The 20,812-nt window shown below is 39.5% G+C and overlaps 6 protein-coding genes across 6 annotated transcripts; 4 read left to right on the forward strand and 2 right to left on the reverse strand.

The window, feature by feature from the left end:
- Positions 1-3,803: 3,803 nt before the first annotated feature.
- EAF01_011964 (uncharacterized protein) lies at positions 3,804-4,601 on the forward strand (the record flags this gene model as incomplete). Its single annotated transcript, XM_038920222.1, has 1 exon — positions 3,804-4,601. The coding sequence occupies one exon, from the start codon at positions 3,804-3,806 to the stop codon at positions 4,599-4,601; it is 798 nt and encodes a 265-aa protein (XP_038764274.1).
- An 847-nt stretch (positions 4,602-5,448) lies between these two features.
- On the forward strand, positions 5,449-6,230 carry EAF01_011965 (uncharacterized protein; the record flags this gene model as incomplete). The annotated part of the gene is made up of 2 exons (XM_038920223.1): positions 5,449-5,601; positions 5,667-6,230. The coding sequence occupies 2 exons, from the start codon at positions 5,449-5,451 to the stop codon at positions 6,228-6,230; spliced, it is 717 nt and encodes a 238-aa protein (XP_038764275.1).
- A 1,950-nt stretch (positions 6,231-8,180) lies between these two features.
- On the reverse strand, positions 8,181-9,662 carry EAF01_011966 (uncharacterized protein; the record flags this gene model as incomplete). Its single annotated transcript, XM_038920224.1, has 3 exons — positions 8,181-8,480; positions 8,533-9,161; positions 9,611-9,662. The coding sequence occupies 3 exons, from the start codon at positions 9,660-9,662 to the stop codon at positions 8,181-8,183; spliced, it is 981 nt and encodes a 326-aa protein (XP_038764276.1).
- An 888-nt stretch (positions 9,663-10,550) lies between these two features.
- EAF01_011967 (uncharacterized protein) lies at positions 10,551-11,095 on the reverse strand (the record flags this gene model as incomplete). Its single annotated transcript, XM_038920225.1, has 2 exons — positions 10,551-10,677; positions 10,776-11,095. The coding sequence occupies 2 exons, from the start codon at positions 11,093-11,095 to the stop codon at positions 10,551-10,553; spliced, it is 447 nt and encodes a 148-aa protein (XP_038764277.1).
- Positions 11,096-14,054: 2,959 nt separating this feature from the next.
- Positions 14,055-15,287, forward strand: EAF01_011968 (uncharacterized protein; the record flags this gene model as incomplete). Its single annotated transcript, XM_038920226.1, has 4 exons — positions 14,055-14,120; positions 14,176-14,620; positions 14,684-14,946; positions 15,012-15,287. 4 exons carry the CDS (start codon positions 14,055-14,057, stop codon positions 15,285-15,287), a joined length of 1,050 nt encoding a protein of 349 aa, XP_038764278.1.
- Positions 15,288-16,221: 934 nt separating this feature from the next.
- EAF01_011969 (uncharacterized protein) lies at positions 16,222-17,326 on the forward strand. The gene is made up of 2 exons (XM_038920227.1): positions 16,222-16,475; positions 16,549-17,326. Exons 1-2 carry the CDS (start codon positions 16,334-16,336, stop codon positions 17,103-17,105), a joined length of 699 nt encoding a protein of 232 aa, XP_038764279.1. The 5' UTR covers positions 16,222-16,333; the 3' UTR covers positions 17,106-17,326.
- The last annotated feature ends 3,486 nt before the right edge of the window (positions 17,327-20,812 follow it).

The raw sequence follows: 20,812 nt of genomic DNA on the forward strand, positions 1-20,812 counted from the left end.
ATGCTTGTATGCTCCGTATATTGCCCGGTTATGGCCTAATCGCCTAGTCTCCCGGTCACGCAGTGCAAGAAACAACATATTAATATGTCCCGACTCCGCACATACTTCACAATCTTCTTTCCTCGGGTACGTTATCTCAGCCACATACTATCACCATGCCGTGGACTATCGACATACCGTAAGTTCATATCCCAAGACCGACCGACCGACCTTGCCGGTCACCAATTTGAGGATATAGATACAAACCGAGTCTAATTTTTCCATAGAGAATCAATTTTTTTTAATCATATACCGCAAGGTCGACCGGAACCTGCCGTACGTAATTGTGCTTGTTCTCCTCGGCTCGCTCTTGTTGCAGAAAGTGCTTCCTATTGACGCATCATTTGCAAACTCATTGCACAACTCTCACATAGTATTGACCGCTTACCTGTGCCACTATGTCTTTCGACGGTAAGTCTTTCGCTTGCTGCTCATGTAGAGAATTAAGTAATAAGACCCGTGTAATTAGGTTGGACGTCCCATCATACTCTTGACCAGAGTCACTAGGGAAGAATAAATCAATCGAGTATCCACTTACTTAGGAGCACTTGGAGACTTGGGAGGAATGGGAAACTTTCGGTCTGGGAGTTATGCCGTGAGAGAGAGGCGAGGAGGGGCGATTTGTGATTGGTATGACGGTGATTCGTAACTTTGTACATACAGTTATAGTATCATGATGATCATATGTGCCATATCAATACCTAAGCAGCGGCTAATATGGACAATGGCACACAAAAATTGAATGAACTTTTCAACCTCAAGTCAACACAGGGAAGTTATGGATATAACAATCGAGTAATGATGCGTGAACTATCTGGCTTTTGAAATTGTTCTTAGGAGCTTGCATGCAACTAATGAGTTCAGCCCAAGCTTGACTATAATCCAAGGTACTTGATCTGTGGAATATCATTGACGCGATTATGGGGGTTGCAAGCCTTCAATATATCTTACTTCTCCAAAGGTGATTAACCATGTTACCAGGGAACTCAAAGTCCCTCGACCTTCCTTTTGAGGCTGTATTGAAGACTTCATGAACTTTCATCAAGTTGGTCAAATGCTTCCGATGACCAAGCTTTTTCTGCTACAGTCCAGTCCCTGATTGATTCAATTCTAAATGCCACGAAAACCAGTGGGCACCGACCCAAGCTATCTGACGGAAGGATATACACATCTGCGACCATCACAAACATTTCACTTTGTATTATTAATATCTTGATCGGCAGCATTTCTCAATCTTGGGTGACACAGCGACTGACTATGTTAAGTTTTCTTGCCAAGTTTCATGCAGGCCAATCGACATCGAGAGCCCTTTCCCCGGTAGAAATGAGACTGGATAGCTTCAGTTCACTGAATAGTTACTCTAGTAGCTGTCTACCATCCTGTCATTAACAAAATACTATGCTGATCCTAGCTCGCTGAGCTTGAAGAGCTGTTATAGACCAGTCATATTCACGGGACTTTGCACGTGCACTAGTAGCACGTGATATATCAGGTGCGAGCTCTCGCCATCGGTGACGGAATGTCCAAGAGCAGATCCACAAGTTCGCTCTATTAAAATGCCTCGTGTTTCCATAGTATAAAAAAGTACAGGTTAGATCGTGTAGATCTCAAGGGCTCACATTGCACTTCCTTCGTACGATGTAAACTTCCGATGCTCGTCCTGCTGAGCTCACAACAATCAAGTGTGTGCTACAGGGCGAAGTTTGGGCTCCTAGAATATTGCTGCTGAAAAGGTGAGTGTACAAAGTATATCTTGATAGCCAATACTTTCAGGACATTGCTCTTTCGTTTCATTTTGCCAAAAAGCAATTAATGGTCAGAAGCCTAGTTTTTCTTGCTGTGTCTTGATATCACTTCGAGGCCAAGTGCTATTGAATCGGCTTCTCCGTTAACCTACCTCATTACCATATTTTTCAGACAATCAGTAACCCATTCAAAGGTACCCACCCACATGACTCAAGAGACACGCACGATAGGGGATCTTATCCGCTGGTAGACCCTTCCATGCAGCTTTCTAGAAGGTCTATCCATATTGTGATACATGATAGGCAGTGACAGGCAGCCTGCATGTGAAAGCTTGGGGCAAATATTGCTCTGATACGCTGTACTTTTCGATGGGCGGCTCACATCAGGTTGCATTTTGGGTGCTATCATCGTCATCTTTTTGCAAACAGGCAAGCTTCGTGCATGCTCCGTACTTTTTTGTGCCTTTAAGGTTTTGCCTTCAGCCCTGTGTCCTCATCTACCACCTTTCCCTTGTTATCTTGATGTTCAAGACATTTCATGAAGGGTCTCGGAGGAGACTGCCTCTTGAAGAAGTGGCTTATAAGAAAAAGGAAGTTCGCTTCCGTGTCCTCATGTCCCAAACTTCACACCCGAAGGAAAGCGAAGTTGTTCGTGTTAAGCACAGTATAATTACAATTGGATTGTTTTCATCCAACAGAGTGGCTAGCTCGTTGTGTAGCGCTGGCGTTTTTGACTTGTAATTGGATCTACCAACTGATCGGGTCATTTTGCCGTGTTCTTTTTCGAAACGCCCATCTATTCATACCTGCTGCCGCTCAAACCCCAAATACCAAAGCGCCTACATAGTACTTCCACACGTTGTTTCTGTCCCTACTTGGTACTCTTCGTACCCAATCATGCATTCTTACCCAATCAATGAGTACATTTTAGTTGAGCAGCAGAGTAAATTTTCCTACTACTCTGAGCTTCTTTGCCTAGAACTTGCATAATGTATTTTGGGATTGTTTCAAGCTTCTTTTCTGCTCTTTCCTTTCGTTCGACCCCGACTTTAAACCCTCAGATAGGGTTGTGGGCACTCAATCTACAAAGTACACTTAGAGAAATAGTCAAGGAGAGTATGGTATGACAGGTGATAAGAGGATCGAGCACAGGCTGCACAGCATATTTGACAAATTGTACTTCGTACAATTATCCGTAAACATTTCACAATCACCAGAATCCTGGGCTAGAATAGAAAAACAAACAAAATTCCAGTTTGCTGGGAATGGAAATACACACTAGGGTTTCCCCCCTTGGATCATTATGGATACTACCAAAGGGTGTGCATGAAGAAGCCATGCTCCCTCACCAATGATATTCTATATTCTCTCATAATTCGTTTTGCCACATTTTAGTCCCCCCCCATCTGCAGCTCATCATCCCTTCCGATTCAATCCCTGACTTCCAAGCCCAGATCCAAACCTCCTAAGGGTAAGGCCATCGACAGGTCTAGTACAACTAATCAGGCTAAGGCTGAGTGATATACCATTTGTTCGCCCGACTAAGGGTTTCTGGCCGGGGAGATCGAAGCCTTCTAGCTTTCAAGGTCTCCCTTTAAAAGGCCCGGCCGATTCTCCTAATGCTTAAACGGCATTTAGAAGCTTCGTCTTAGAACGCCCAAATTGCTCCCCTTCCCTCTTGTTGATTAATATTCACAATTTAAGTTATCAAGTTCTGACTCTCTTGGTTTATCTTCTTTTGTTACTCAAATCCTTCAACAAACCAACAACCAACACAAGCTTACTCGAGTCAAGTTTCTTCGAGATACCACTATCAAACATAAATTTATCCACATTGAAATTACATCACGACTCATTGTAGAAATTAGTTCATGGGCCCGTTAATCTCTTGGTGATTTACGATCCGGTTCCCTTGAAGCTTACATACTTCACGCTCATTGATGAACACATAAACGCGACAATTTCTCCTTCTGAGACCAATCTTTAACAGCATCGATCTTCACTCCTCACATCTTCAACATGTTCGAGAATTTTACTTTCGGCGCGGCTCCGGTCAATTTTGATCAATGCGACAATGATGTGCAACCATCGCCAAGGGACGACTCTTTTCCTGCATCATCACCCGCAACCAGCTCATGTCCCTTCTTCGAGGATTACAATCCTTCGTCGCCGCTGGACGATATCATCAATCAATTTCGAAAGCAATCTCTTTCCTATGAAGATGCAAGAGATTCACAGGCTCGGCAATGCACATCTCCAACGCCTTCCTTATCAGAAGATTCGGAAATGTCTTCCCCATCCAACTCCACACGATCGGTACCTACTACGCCTACTTCCCCTTACCGGGCTGGAGTGTTAGCCTGTCGGAGGCTACAACGCCAACTTAATGTGCAACTACAATGTTCCACCACTCACGTTCGCGATATCAGCACATTAGTCGAAGATATGCTTAGCAATAATTCTCAATGCAACTTGCGCAAGTCATCATCAAAACTCAGCCTTGTGCCTTCACCCATCTCGGCTCTGGTAGTCGACCATAATACACAAAATGATTGGAATGAGATTGAGATTGAAAAGGCGAGGAGAAGATGGTTAAACACTGTCATTAATGACGTTGACGAGGCATACGTGGGAGAAGAAAGCTGGGACAGAGAAGAATGTTCTTTGTCACTTAGAAGAGCAAGTACGCCTAGTGGAATTAGGAAGCAAGGCTTGAGGTGCAGGACAAGCATGGAAAGTGTAGGAGGGGGTAGAACGAAGGTTGCTAAGGCATCAAGAATGAGGATAAGAAAGGGAAAGGCCGGGAGAGTGGATTAATAGTGACGTTTAATACCCTGGGATACTCTAGACATGTTTGATGGTTACTGTGAAGTTCACCGAGGCTCAACTTTTAGGTTTTAGGATTGGCGTTTGAGGGATAGGATAGGATAGGATGAGATGGGATAAATACATGGCTACTTTTTCTAGGGAAAGGATTGGAATTCGGGTTGGTCTAAGAATTAGGTGGATGGGCCAGACATCTTTCCTTACTCACCTTGCTGGCCTGGGTTTGCTCAAACATATACCCCGGGATTTTGTAGACAGCGAGCGCACTGTTTCAATAATGTATATCACGGAGTAGACTATATATCTGCCCGTACGAATAATTTCAGATCCTTACATTCATATCTTGGTGCAATTAGCCCAAGTCAATGAATGTAAAATTTTCACATAACATATCTTACTCTGTGTGTAGTAAGTGAGAGACCCTTCCTCGCATTTCCTTGGGAATGATCATGTTGAGAGGCAAGTGCAAACATTGACTGATACCATTACCACATTTTCATACGAGCTTTCAAAATGATCAAGTCTCACATCTACCCACATAATTATGGAAATCTCATTATCAGGTATTTTATATAGTAGACAGATTATATATTCAATTCATAACTTCTAGCTTGGCCAAGGTCATGTTCAACATTGTAAACCCACTCACTGCACCTTTGCCGTGTCTCGGTTACCGTAAAATTTCTCCAATTTACTCAATTCAGCCTTTCCAAAATTCCATGGCCTTGCACTTCATTTAGCAATTTCTCGCCCTCTTACTATCACGAAATACACTATCAATGCAAATTCGACAATAAGAAGCTCAAGCGGAGCTCTCTACCCAATAAAATCTCTGAGAATGGCAGCGTCTTTACGCGCCGCAAGTTCCAACGTTTCCAATCGCACGGTTCATGTCAAAATATTCCCCTCTGCAAGAACATTTGCGGAGAGAAGAGAGGTGCTGAGGGTTTTGGAGAGGTTTGGGAAGGTTACTATGTTTAGGAGTTTGAAGGTGTGTAATTTTGTTCCCAGTTTGTATGCAGAGGGAATCTAATATATTCTGACCCGAATAAAAAGCATCACCCAATATCTCCTGTCCAGAACGCATTCATATCCATTTTCAGCTCCGCGACAGCGGCACAGGAAATTATCAATGCAAGCCCGGTACGATATCGATTGGTTGTCGAACCGGATCCGCAAGCCACTCCCACGATCTCTTCTGATGGAAATGCACCTTCGCAGAAACCAAATGAAAAGGTCTTCTCTCTTTCTCTAAACATTACTCGCTACACCCACGATCAGTATATTTCTCATCCACTCACCAATCCTCTTTATGGTCCATTCAAACCTATAGACCCGAAGAGATCTAGAATCACGGCGCATTTGAACAAAGGTTTAGAATCTAGTATGTGGAGCAAAGGGTTGGCGGATTGGGACAGTGATGCGGGGAAGAGGAGTGCATGGAATGACGAGGACAATGATGGAGGCGAAGAAGGAAATAGCTCAAGAAAAAGGAGAAATGATTCATCAAGTTCGAGTGTACCTTTGAGATTAGTTGAAAGAGATCTGGAGGCTCGGAAGGAAAGAAGGCCGAAGGTTATGGAGGGATTGGTGGGGTTAGTTGGAGAGGGAAACCGGTGAATTTTAATGAGAGAGATGGCGTTCTATCTCGAACTATAGAGTACAGGCTGTAGATACTAGCCACTGTCCTGTTTTAGGAGGAAGTGCTTCCGATTCAGGTTTTGTGGAATGGGGAGGAAGATAGTCAGGACAACAACTCAAGTGCTGAGGTCAGTCCAGTAAAGGGAGTCGCCAATTGGCTGTCATCTAAAAGTCGACTCGGGCAAAAATACCTGCAAGAGAAGCAAGGTGCTTCCTGTGAGTATGTATCTCCAGTTTGTACCACATATATACATGTGTATTGCTAGTGTTCCTTGGGTCACAAAAGAAACATGTATCTAGACTGCACATGCCCATCGCGGTATATGTATCATTGCCACTTTGGGCGTTGTGCGTCATTAATCCACGCGATAAGCATTCAATTGTTGCGATCAGTTTCTAGTTGATCGTTGGCCAAATTTTGTAAGATAAGTAGCATCGAATTTTCCCCAAGTTGCTTTCTTAAAACATAGACTTCAATTCAACTTCTCAATTTGTCTTCTCCAGCCAAGATTCTTTCACTCGCGGCGACCACTTCCGAGTGAACTTCAATCCTCAACACACATTTCACATCTCATTCACATCTCATAATCTTCCAAACCTGTCCTTTGATATTTCAGGACCAGCCAGAATCTTCATTTCCCCACAAGAAAAGGATGTCTCGAAAGCAATCTCAGACGTTCTCAACGCTACTATGGAACTACACTAATTGATGCTGGGACCAACTGCTATACTGATGGGTATTTCGGTCTGTTTATTTCTGCCCGATCAGTACCTTTGCAGCCTTATAAGAGATAAATGAATGGTTTGAATTGGGGAATGATTGTTTAATGGAGGTGCTTTGGATAGCGCATGAGTGACATTCGCGCGGATTTTAGGGAGTTCGCTTCGACGTCTCTTTTAAGATGCACATGATACCAAAGATAGAAGAAGTAAAACTACAGCTGAAACCAGACTTTATAGGTGAACAATTTGATTTCCACTGTTCTGATAATCTGGAGCCAAAGTGTATAGGGACTTCGATAAAAATATTGGGACCACAAGGTAGAAGTTCCACTTTCTGTCGGCTACCTTAGCTAAGCAGCTGAGGCGGTCCACCAGTGGGTGCATAGATTGACAGGACACTTCCCAACTTTCAATTTTTTTGACAAATTCATTCTTCAATTGTTTGATATTAGGACTTATACTTTGACTGTTTCATTTCGAATGAACAATTATAATAATTCTTAAAATATAAAATTGAGTATACCAGGAGATATCTACAAGTCCATTCTTGGAATGTCCCGTCAGTCTGTACACCCACTGATGGTCACTATTGGGCATAGAATTCAATGGCAAAATTATCATAAATAGTAGGTATACATCTTTGAAAATTGCGATTCCAAGAGCCAAAGAAGAAAGAACTTAATATATTGCTAACTATTGTTCTATTAATTTGTATTTTATTCATAGCGTTACAGGTTCTCAACAAATTCCAAACGATGATTACAGGGCTCTATCAATCAACTTTGGTATGGCCAAGCTGAATACATCATTTGGATCACACATCCACTTCAACTCAAGCAAATTACCACAATTCGGACCATGAATTTTAGACAGTGACAACTCGCTTTGTCGAGTCAAGGAAAATACGTCCCCTCCAAGATATTTTTCGGGTTTGTTCTCTTAAGCTCTCCCCAGAAGCTCTCCCCCCATCTGTTCGCATCTTCGAGGCTTTTCATATCAGATACTATTGGCAATATTGCAAGCATGAAATGCGGTTCTCGCGCGCCAAAAACAGCTGTGAGATCTGTCTTTGTTGATATTTCACGAAGTTCCTGCATGAAAAAGCCCAAGCAATCCCCCGTCATTCGTTTTGCATTCCTAGCTAAAACTGTCGTAATCTCTGGTGTTATACTTCGTAAATTTAGTGTAAGAGGTTTTCCATATCCACTAGCAGGAAGTCCAGTATTGTAATCCCCATTGAGAGATTGTAGTGGAGACGACTTCATTTTGGATGACAGGTGCAAGTGATTCGATATGAGCCAGCAATTGACGTCCAGTTCCGATGTCTTCAGAAATCCACATGAATTGAACCCCGAATATTTGTCCTTGGGAGCTTGGGAAGATTTTTTGTTGGGCTGTCAGTTGTAGAGGTAGTCCTCGCGCGGATAGCTCTCTGAATCTGCTGTTGAAGATCTCTACTGTTTTCGATATGTCTTCTGATTTGAAGATAATCTTGCCAGCAAGGACCTATAAAACTGTCAATTTAATTCCTCGTTTGAACCGAAAAGGGTGACAGGACCTTTTGTAATGGGTAAACCTTGATTCTTAGCTCCACAACAATCCCTAATGCACTGCCTCCACCTCTCACAGCTCGCAATAACCCATCTTCTCCTTCAGCGTCAGAGTCTTTGATCTCTCCGTCAGAATCAAAAACTTTCACACCAATAATCTGATCTACACCTAGTCCATAAGCAGCACTGAATGGGCCATAACCACCGTACATCGCCCATCCTGCGTAACCCATAGATGGAATAGGTACTACCGGCGTCATCAAGCCTTCTCCGCTCAGTTCACGAGCAAGATCTCCCTGAAGAATACCTCCTCCAATGACTGCAGAATTGCGGGTGGGTGAAACACGGATTGATGCGAGACAGCGAAGATCGATTGCTAAAGCGGAGGATGAAAATCCGAAACCAAAATAAGAATAACCACCACAACGTACTGTAATTGGGATTTGATGGTCTGTCGTAAATGATATCAATGTAGATACGTCTGCTATCGTCGCCGGTTTCACAGTGGCAAGTGGAATGGCAGCATTAGATAAGCAAAAAGTTGAGCGCGCAGCTGCATATTCTGGAGAGGTGGGAGTTATAAATCGAACATATGGGAGACGAGTTTGAATGAAATTTTTAAGGATAGAAAGATGGACTGATGATTGTGATATCGCGAAAGTTGCCAACAGGAACAAGAACAGGAGAACCGTGAAATGTCACACTCGGAGAAGAGATTATCAAGCTCATCTTTCCACGAGATTATATGGAAACATATAGCTTCTTGCACTTGAGCTTGTCGATCTTATCAACACTACACATGAGGCTATGATATACACTTTTGGGGGCTTTAAGAGCTCGATTCATGCTTCAGGTACGCTCCTCGTATCCCACAATTAATGGAATGGAACATTACCCTATCACGTGAATGCATTCCCATCACAACAACTTCAAAAGTAACAAGTCCCATAGAAAGTAGGATGCAAGTAATCACCAACATTCCTATTGTTGGAGAGGTCATCTAAGATGATATTATTGATCGATGAAGAAAATTGTAGGAACGGAAATATAACACGTGTCTTACATCAGGTAAGGCTCCATGCTTACTTTTTGGTTTCGAAGATGACGATGCTCGCATGCGGCGCTTCTTCGCTTCCATTATGTCAAATTATTAATAGCGCCTTTGCCGCGATGATGCAGAAAAGTTATAGTTCCATCTAATTGCTGCCCGCTGCCATCCGTCCGCTGCCCGCCACCAACTTCATCAGCCTTCAATCTTGACCAGTCATAACAATGTAACTTCCGTGGAGTGGATCACGTTGGAATACCAAGGAATGTTTCACATTGCATTCGGTGTATATTTAACATCCAGCCGTGCTATTACTACCTGACTATAGCATGTCCTGACTCCTGAATCCCATTCTTTACCAACACATCCGCAATATCAACTGTTTTTGATCGGAAATATCTGTACGAGGATGGGGGATCAGTGGAAAAGAGATCGGAGTTTGAAACCGCTGAGTATTGTCGGTATTAACAGATTGTCTCGTAAATTGGATGAACAGACTGGATGGAGGCTTTCAATGCCGAAACTAATCAGAGTTTAAAGTGCACTCGTCACTTTGAGCGATTTGATTGTTTCGATTGGAGTCAGGAACCAAGGACTTTTTGTTGTCCATCTACATCCTCGACTCTCGAAAATCTGGGGCCGACAAGGTTGTCGGTCTCCATTGCTATGCTTGCGGTTTGGGACCCAAAGGGTTATAATTCTATATATTCCATAGTCACACCATCACCGAGGATCAAATATGAAATATCGTGACACGACTACTGCGGGGTCCAAATTTGATCTGATCTTCGACGTTCTGCAAATATTTTTACATGTGGAAGTTCACCACACCAACAGAAGGAAGCTTAGTAGCAGCTTATGTTGGAAGTTTGGTGACAATGGATATAGATTGGAGGAAGCAAATGTCAGTCAGGCATTCCAAATCACCAATTCGAGTATGTCCGGTGACAACAGAGTCTTTTCAATTAATCTTTGATTTTAATTTGTTTCCGCGACAACTTCAATCTCCACTTTTGCGGCTTCTTTCGCCAACCTCACAATCTGCACACAAGTGCTCACTGGAAATGGCTCCTTGACCCATTCACCCCAGATTCTCTCTACTGTTCTAAATTAAGCAAGTTAGAAGAAAGTTCCCTACCCTCTCCAACTCTTCAATTGGTCCTCATACGACGACAACAATCAGAATTCAGAATCAGAACTCACTTCAAATCTCCCATGTCAACCAAAAATACACGTCTCTGTACCACCTTATCCAGTCCACTTCTGCTAGCTTCCAAAATAGCTTTCAAATTTCTCATAATCTGCGTAGTTTGCGCCGCTACTCCCCCGGAAATTATACGTCCATCGCCAGGTAAATCCCCCATCAAGCCACAAAGATAGACTGTAGATCTGTTGGATGGAATCGTATTGCTGTGAGAATAATTTCCATTCGGAGGAGCGATAGTCGAGATTGTGAGAGCGGTACGAGAGGGTGCTCGCTCGTGGATTTTGCTGGATTTGTAGGAACCAGTTGTGGATGACATTATTATTATGATAATTATGATTTGTTTCGTGTGTGTATGTTTGTTGTGTCTTCAGATGTTCAATTGAGGTCGATTCGTGAGACCTTGAATGTTCTTGTATGTTCTAGACCCTTGAAATTGCTATGACGTCACATTATAAATTGTGGTTAACGTATTGGCTTCTTCACATCATCCAATGCTGGTAGTTTCAGCCGCTGACACATGATTTCTTCTCGGGTACATGGGTATGCTATGTTCCAGTGATTGATATTCTTGATTTATTTCAACGGGCGAGTTATTATCATCAACAACGTAATTATGCCAACTATTGTCAAATAAAGAAGTATAAATCTATTGATGATTCGATTCCATGTCTTTTTCGTGGTTTTCGCAGTCATCATCCGAATTCAGAGTTGGTCTTAGCAAGGCTGAATTTATGCCTTCGATACTTAGAATTACAATCTTGCAATAACATCTAATCCATGTATCCAAGTGGTTTTGTGGATAGAAAACAATATCGAGGAAGAAAAGGTCAAACACAACGAGCGCCGTTTGGCGCCGCCATAAAATCAAGAATACTCCTATTCACCCGAACAGTCCCGAAGTTTATCCAACAGTATTCCATCGATACATAGGTATCTAGTACTTCCCGAATCATCACAATAAGTTATAGCCGAAGAAGCCACTGTTGGAATGGTCGGGATATAGTACCGTTTTCATGTCGTGGGCGTCAGACTATTTAGAGAATCTGGGCCGCTAGTATACAGTTAGAAACAGTTGCTCATATTCTTGCAATCATTATTGCCAGTATTGTTGAGCTATCAAGTACTTGTAGTATCACAAACGTATTCGATGATGGAACTGGATCGGAAAAGCACCTCGAATTGAAGCTGTTGGATTGGAATTCCCCTAATCATAGAGAGCATTCGAGGGACTTGACTTAGGAGTTGCAGGTATTAGTGAAAGGCGTCCTTGTTCATCTGTGAGGGCCTGGGACTCTGGTGTTGGTAGCCGTGATGGAAACCCCCTCAGCTGTCAAGAAGAGCTGGGTATCCTGTTTAGAGGTTCTCGATGTGCTTCAATGTTCGTTTTTTTTAATCTTTTTTTCTCTCCCGGAATTCATTAATAGAATGGTACTTTTCTGGGAATAGGATCAAAGTGCTATCGAATTAGAGGAGTTAGTGCAATGTCTTTTGCTCAGTGTGTTTCTTAATCATTGGACTTAGTCGACAACGTGGTCTCGAGAAGAGAGAACGGGTATGCAGTTGAGATTCCTGCGCCAATTTTCTAACTATAATGTAGATTTTAGCGCCGTAGTTCAGTACCGTTCAAGCATGAGATAATCTACAAATCTTCCGCCGGGTTTATGGGTCATCTGCAGATTATCTACAAATACCCACTTGTCTACAGATGATCCACCTATCTGCAGATTATCTACAAATACCCACTTGTCTACAGATGATCCACCTATCTGCAGACAATCCACGGAGCTCGTAGAGACTGCGACGGGTACCGAGCAATGTTGCGCAGCCTCAGTATGATCTTATATTAGACAGCTCGCCATTCAATATTGGGACATCTGGAATTTTTGTATACATGCCTTGAGGGTATCAACAGTTCCGGGAGTCAGGTGGTCAGAATATCAGATATATATTGATTCTTGGGGTTTGGAATCGAAATACGACAGAAGAGAAGTTTATCCAGGCAATAAAAAAGGCCCATGCTACTGGGGCATATGTTAAGCTTGAATGCATATTGCTTTATGGAAATCTCTCCTAACTGCCGTTCATATCCTCTCCATCGAGAATCCTGACACGAAGAGAATTTCCAAGGCTATGTTGATTTTGATATCGCTATTGTTGGTATTCAATCATATTCAACGTTTCAAAATGCCAGGAATGCAGTCCGAGATTCTGGGAGATATCAGTTTGATTCATTCGGAGCATCAGCACTCTTCACCATTCTTGATTCTCTCGAAAGATTGAACTCGCGTGAGATATTGGATTCATTTTCAGTGTTGAATTCTTTTCGATATTTCGAAGGCTCATCTTTTAGTATAGCAATCTGGCCTAGTGGATGTTCGGTCCCTAGTTACTGGAGAAAGCAATGTATAGTCCTAGTATGGAATTATCAAGCACCCCCACCACATCGTTGTTAAAATTTGCGACGATTCCTTCGATTCTTGTATCCAAGAGCCTGGTAGATTCCCGAAAACTTAACTGTGATATACGACTAGCTGGTATTACACATGAAGAGCACGAATTGTTTTATTCATGCCATAGAAATTTAGAATGCGACTTCGAAGATTTTCAGATTTTTGCAGGCAAATCTCAGCGTGTAATGTTTCTGTAGTTTTGAATATCATATATATCACTAGGGAGAATTCACAGCTCCTACTCGGTCATTCTTGGGACTCTATATAGTCACATTTATGCGTAAACGTAGCACATCTCTTCCGGATTTGATCTGAGATAAATATAGATAAAAACCATCAAGACTATGACATTGCGATCAATACGTTCTCTTGAATTCTTTGAACAGAAGGTATTCAGTTCTTGGTTTCTCTGTCCCGTAACGAGGAAGAAGATGTTGGGCCCGCCATTGGAAGGTAATCTAGAAACACAATGAACCGAAGAATGCGAGGAAGTTTCTCATAATGCCCATATGAGTACCTTAAAGATTCTTTACTTTCGTGCACAAGTATGCATCGTCTCAATCAACTGAGCCTCGAACTTCGGCGTGTTGTGTAAGGTCTTGCATATTCTCAAATGCCACTCGAAGATTCCCAAGTAGCTGCCTATTCTTCCAAAGGATGCAGAAAGTGAAGGAAATATGCAATGTAAGATTGCTACATATCGTCCCCGCTCCGGGGCGACTCTTACAAGTACATGAGCTACCAGCACAGAAGGCTCGAGCTCCTTGAGATTTTCAGGTACACATTTTGAATTTGCGAAACTCCACATCGCCTTTCCGTAACATCATGATGGTTGAATCACCTTCAGATAGGCCTCCCTCTATTATCGTTCATCTAATACGCCATGCTTCGGTACTATTCCCACATGTCGTTTCCTTTCAAGGTCTTTTGGCTAACTTTAGTGTAGTCAAATCACTTGGAAGGTGGACTCGACTCTGGCTTATCTTCTAAAGGAGAACGCCAATGTGACGAGCTTTACGAAAGTATGCGAAAGCATGCAGGCTATATCACTCATATTTTCTGTTCGCCTATGAAGCGTTGCTTAGAAACTGCTCGAAAAGGTCTCCTCGAGGCGACGAATAGGGGTACCAGGATCCAAATCATGCCTGCTCTTGCCGGTCGGAATGGCCAAGCACCCTGGAATTTGCGAGAGGAAAATCAGGAAAATGATATCAGTGGTCCTTGGGTCAGTGAGGTAGCAGATCCTAGATCGAAGTCCAAGGATGCTGATTTCGTTATGAAATGGTTGAGTGGGAAAGATTTGTCTGTACAGGCGGCTCAAAAAGTGTTGGAGGTTGTGGTTGTGAGCCAAGCTCAACTATTGAGCGAATTGTTATGGAAATTGAAAGGAGGTAGGCTATATAACACCACTATATGAGCTCGACCACATAGATCCGTCTACTCACAGTCTGCAGGTAACCATGGTTGGCCCAATGCAACGATCGTCACCTATATCTTAGATCGTAACGGAAAGTGGACTCATTGTCGGCTCCAGAAGAATATTGACAAACAGCGAAACTCTGAACAAGGTTGGAAAAAACAAATTGTGGAAGCAGCTACTGAAGAGCAAAGAAAACATGAGGAAAATTTCAAGAAAGAGCAGGAAGAGTCTATCAGAGTCGAGAAAGCAGAGAGAGAGAAATCGAACAAACAAAAGCGGGAGTTATTGAAGACACAGGTTAGCTCTTCCTGCCCTGTTGACCCTGGACTTGCCCAAGCAAGCGATTGATACTAATTCTCTAGGATTTCATGCTCGTGGTTGATCGCGAAACTGATGAAATCTTTACATTCGGGAGATTCCAAGAACTACTTAAGGAGCGATATGCAAATGAATTCTCATCAACAGCGAAGCTTGCTGTAAAGAAATCAAAGCCGGTTGAAAGGAAAGGTAAAGGAAAGCCCGTTGTAAAGAAACCAAAGCCTGGTGCCAAGAAGCTGAAGCCTACCGAAGGGAAAACGAAAGCGGAGGCTGTTTTAGAGAAACCCGAGCCTGTTACCAAGAAAAGAAAACGAGGATGATAACAAGGAGGCAGCTTTTTTTGAATTGCCTCCAGCACTGAGAGTGTTAGTGACTGCTCAGACAGATAGCGACTACTAGAGAGCTCGCGATTGCCCGCTGTTGACTCAAATGCCAGTGAGGTTCAGTGCTATTTATAACTTGGGCCGCTGTCGGAATCCGGGGTAGCTCTTGATCTTTTGCACTCCTGGTGTGGTTTGCAATTGGATCGTGTACATACCTGTTTAGGTTTTCACTACACCTTAACCTTCGGTGTCTTTTGGGTAAAGCATCAAACCAATTATAAACACTGTAATTGTCTCAACATGAATATTCTGAGTTCGAGTGATAATTAGGATACGTGAACTGATCTGCTGTATAACACGTGAGGTATGTACACTGTAAGAGAAAGCAAAGGACATGTCGTTCAAATTGTTTATCGGCGGCAACTTTTGCTAGCACCAAGCTTAATTTCTAGCCACCAAGCGCTAAAAAGCTAGCCCTGGAAGCACTAATTCAAACCTCAACAATGAACATCCACTCACAGATGCGGAATTAATCAGAGATTCTACGACCATAGAGCTTATTACAACTACAAAGTGTTTCAGTAGAATTATCTTGTGGTCTCAGATTCACTATACGCGTGTCAATACTCCCGTGTGAATCCTTCAAAGAACGTCCTTCAAAGGTACATATACGAAGTCACATCCAGGAGATATAATAGAAGCAGACGGTATTTTATGCATTGGATAGTAACGGGCAACATTATTCAAAAGCTTAGGAGTGGGATTCTGTGCCACGACAGTACCTCGGGGCTGAGTGTGACGATTTAGATTCGTTGTAGGCTGATTCGAGCCTTTGAAATTTCCTAGTGAGTGAATGGTAAGCACTATGTTTCGTGGGAGCGGCTATGCGTAAAGTTTCGTATGCGCTGGGTTTAGTTGGGGGTGAAAACATTTTTTCGTTTCCTTTTCCTTCTGCTATTCTGTTAACAAACTCTCTTCATTTCTTCTAAGTCTTCTAAGCTTTCAAACATTTGTTTGAGCATTCGAAAAAACCATCGTTCAATATGAACACCAACGCTCGTCGAAGAGGCGCGAAAGTCGCACCATCCCACTATCCCCGCATCGCATTTCATGGATTACATTTTGCACAATTGATTTCGGCGACGATTGTGGGAGGTATTATGGCATACTTTATGTATTATTTGCGTATGTACAAATGTATATATGCATCGCCTTGAGAATCGGTGTGAGAGAAGAATGTGTGCTGACAAGTGTCTAGGAGCTGAGCGAATTCCAGTCCCATGGACTTTTATTGTGCTCTTTTCGATATCGCTCGTGACGATCGCTGTCCTAGTTCTTACGATTATCCTCTATAATTTTACATATTTGTCGCCAAAGTTCAATTGTTTGCTTAATGGTGCGGCGTCAATTTTTTGGATGTTGGGTTTTGCGTTGTTGAGTTGGAATCTCAGCAATACGTTGAAGAAGAGTTGCGATTTGCAGACTTGGAGAAGTGGTGTAGCAATCAGCGTTTGTAGGGAATACAAGGCTCTCTGGACATTTACTTTGGTTGGCACTTTGTCTACATTGGCGGCACTAGCCTTGGACATTTGGACACACAGGAAGACCACAGAAAGAGGTGTTTATGTTTTGCCTGAGGATGATAAACATGCGGCCATGTTGAAGGATATGAGTGGTAAAAACAGTCAGATCAAAGGGCATGAACCCAGTCGGGGAGGAGCTTTCGAAGAGGAAATCGATGTCGCTTACCACAATCGATATGGTGATGACGCATTGGAGAGTGTGGGATATCATGACAGAGTGCTTCACAAATAGTTGAGGCGAGAATAGGATGTAACGAGGATGATCAGATAGGAAAGAGATCGTGTGACCACCGCGCAACTTATCTTATGGATGCTAAATTGCATAACTTTGGAATGCATTTCATGTTTATGAGACTGCGTAGCCTTCGGCGTAGGGCGAATTTTTACAGAATAAGACTGTGTAGTATAATTTTTAGTAGTGCGGCCATGCAAAAGAATAAGAAAAAATAAATGCAATATCTATTCCCACGAAACGGAAAGCTCATCTAAGCTTTCCCCTCGTGCGTATTCATAAGGAAAGATCAAAAGCAGCTTATGTTCCACTGCATATCTCAAGAAATGAACTTCTCCATGGGAACATGGATGCTTTTGACCTATTGCTACCCGCGGCATCGTAAACCTTCAATCAACAACCTCTTTTACGGTGGAATGTTACCCGAGTATGAAAATCTACCGAGGCCGATTTGGTCGATATGGAAAAAACCCTAAAAAAAGATTTCTGTTTGAAACAAAAAAATTCTAAATTTTTTATAGTGTGGTTATAAAAAACTTGGAAAAAATGTTTATATTATATAAAGCACGATTTTATTACATATTATTATAAAAACTACATATAATATATCTTTAATTTTTCGAATAATATAATAGCGATAATAATATTATCAAATTATAATACTTATTTTAATAATAAACCTTACTTTTCATTAATTATATAAAGTTTATATAATCACCTTAATATATATAATCTTATAATAAACAAATAATTAAATTTATTTACTTTCTAATTAAAAATCTTATACTTGATTTAAAAAAAAGTTAATAATATTAAATTATGTAATTAATATAATAAAATAACATTTAATCTTATTATAATTAATAATTCTTTTTTTCTTTCTATTAATCTTTCATATATTAAATTTAAAATATTTATATAATTCATTAAAGTTTATATTCTTTGAATTATTAAAAGTTAATAGAAATTAATATATTGATTTTTTTTTCAATTCATATAATATTTCCTATACAATATTTATTAATAATTTATTAGTTAAAATATTATTTTATATATACAAATCGTTTGAGGTGGGTTTTTAAAGAAAAAGATTTAATATAAGATTCAATATTAATATAATATAAAAAGCTTATTAATATGATTATAATATTATATTTTATTCTTTAAAATTATATAATGACTTTAAAGATTTATATATTCATTTACTTTTTCTTTTGTTTATTTAACATAAATAATAAGAATTATAATCTGATTTTTGTATTTATTTTTATAAAATTATTTATTCTTTATTAAATTTTCAAAATAATATTGAAAATATTAGTAATTAATTATAAAAGAGGAAAAAAAATTAAATAAAATAAAATAAATGAAGAATTTTTTTAAATTATTTTTATAAAATAAAACAAGAAATAAGGAAATACATTTCTCATTAATATAGTAATAATCATTTTTAAAGCTTTTATTATTAATTCTTAATATATTAATTTCTAATACTTTTTCTAAATTAAAAATAATCTTTAATTTCTTATATATTTCTAATAACTTTATAAAAAAAATATAAAACAAGTTTTAAATATAAAAAAGAACTTTATTTTATTATTTACTTTAAACAATCTTAATATTATATTATTTTTAAAGTATTATATTAGATATTAATATATAATTGATTTTGAATATTTATTAAATATTCTTATATATATTTATATAATAGATTAGGAATATATATTAATATATATATAAATTTCGATTTTAATAAAAACTAATTTATTAATTAATTTAATATAATTTAATTTAGAAATTTAACATTTTTTATGAATAGATTGAAATTATTTTATATATTTATAAATATATTTATAATTTATAATTTACAGTATATTAAATAATACATTTTTAAAATAAATAGAAAATATTAATATAAATATATTTTATAATTTAAAAAAAATTATATTATAAAATAAACTTTCTTTTCTTTAAAAATAAATATATAATAATCTTTTATTATATTCTTGAATATAGTTTAATTTCATGTTATATTTTAGAATATTAAATTAATATTAATCTTATTTATATTATTCTTTTAATAAAAACTTTTTATAAAGTTTAAATAATAAATATATATTTTCAATATATTATATAAATATATTACAATTATTAATTTTAAAAGCTTTCTTTAATTTTTAATTATTAAATAATAAAATAAAATATAAAATAATTTCGTTTTTAAATATAAAATTATTATAGTTAATTTTAAACTTAAAAAAATTATCTAATATTATGAATATTATATTTATTATTATATGATTTACAAATTGTTTCTTTATATTAAATTAATATAATTTAAAATTGAATTATTATAATTATATAAATGAAATCATATAAAATGAATAAGAAAAAAATAAAGAAAGTTGAATATTTATAAGAAATAATATATTAGTATTTATAAAGTCTAAAAAGAAGAAAGAGTATTGAATTATGAAAGTAATATAGTAATAAATGATATTGATTCTTATTCATATACTTCTAAATATTAAATACACTTTTTCATTAGATAGAAATCTATTTTTGGGGTTTTGACTATATCGACCAAATCGGCCTCGGTAAAATCGTTCCGGAATGCTTGTTTTGAGTAAAACCTTAATTTTTCCCATGGCAATACTTAGGTACCTTGTCCTGGCTCACTGGGCTAAATTGAATTGCCGCAAATACGAATTACTAATTCTGGTATCTTACCTGCAGGCGAAGGATGCGATTTCTGTCAAGCATCAACAAACAGCAAGCTTCATCGATCAAGATCTACCTTGCAAGTTGCAACGAGTAGTTGGGATCCTTGATTGATGTCACGGGCAAGAGCGGGAGGCGTGCCGAGAGCGCTCCATTTTGCTGTTCTAGGCCTGCAATTATTAGTATGAGACCAACAAGTGTCGGCACTTGATTGGAATTTGGAAATATGCAGATGAGATTAATATTTTGGAATGGTAGAATAGTGAGATTGGTACCCGATTCACGTCGTAACATTACGGAGGCATCCATCAAATGTACCATGCTATCGGTCAAAAGGAGGCTCTAAATCATGAGGAAGGTCACATTGAAAGCCAGAATTCACATGAGTTGCTGGTGGAACTCTCACGAAGAAGGATGAGACTGCCGGCGGAGACCTTTCACATTTCCTATAGGGCTGCGACATAGCGACAGAATAGGATTGTTCTCGGTGGTTACAAAAATCAATTTCTCTACTATGATTGGGCTGTTCGGTCTACGAGGGCAAAAGAGGAATTGGCATTATTACGGTATGCATGCGCTATATCAGATCCACCACTCACGAGTCTTCAAAAACGGGTGATGTTTGACAACAGGTTACAAAGACATCGGATCACGTTGAAGAATGAATAATTGAGCCGTCTTACATTACTAAAATCGGTAAGCCATGGCCGCAATTAAGCTTTCCATCAGGTGAGTAGATTCGAAGCGTGGTAACTAGGTATGTTGATCGAAGTAGCATTATATATGCTTAATTGCGCCTGTGTAGCTTTATTCTGACAACCTGATGGCAAGATTGACAGTTTTCTTTGACTACTCATAGCATGGGGGGGCGAAGAAGCCCAAGTATTATATGGTGGTCAGCATTACCTGCACAACCTTGGAAGCCTATCTAGGTATTCAAAGTGACGAATTAACAAGAATGGCAACAGATATACAATAACCTCAGC

Source organism: Botrytis porri (assembly GCF_014898465.1).
Source record: "Botrytis porri strain MUCL 3234 chromosome Unknown BPOR_028, whole genome shotgun sequence".
Lineage (NCBI taxonomy): Eukaryota > Fungi > Ascomycota > Leotiomycetes > Helotiales > Sclerotiniaceae > Botrytis > Botrytis porri.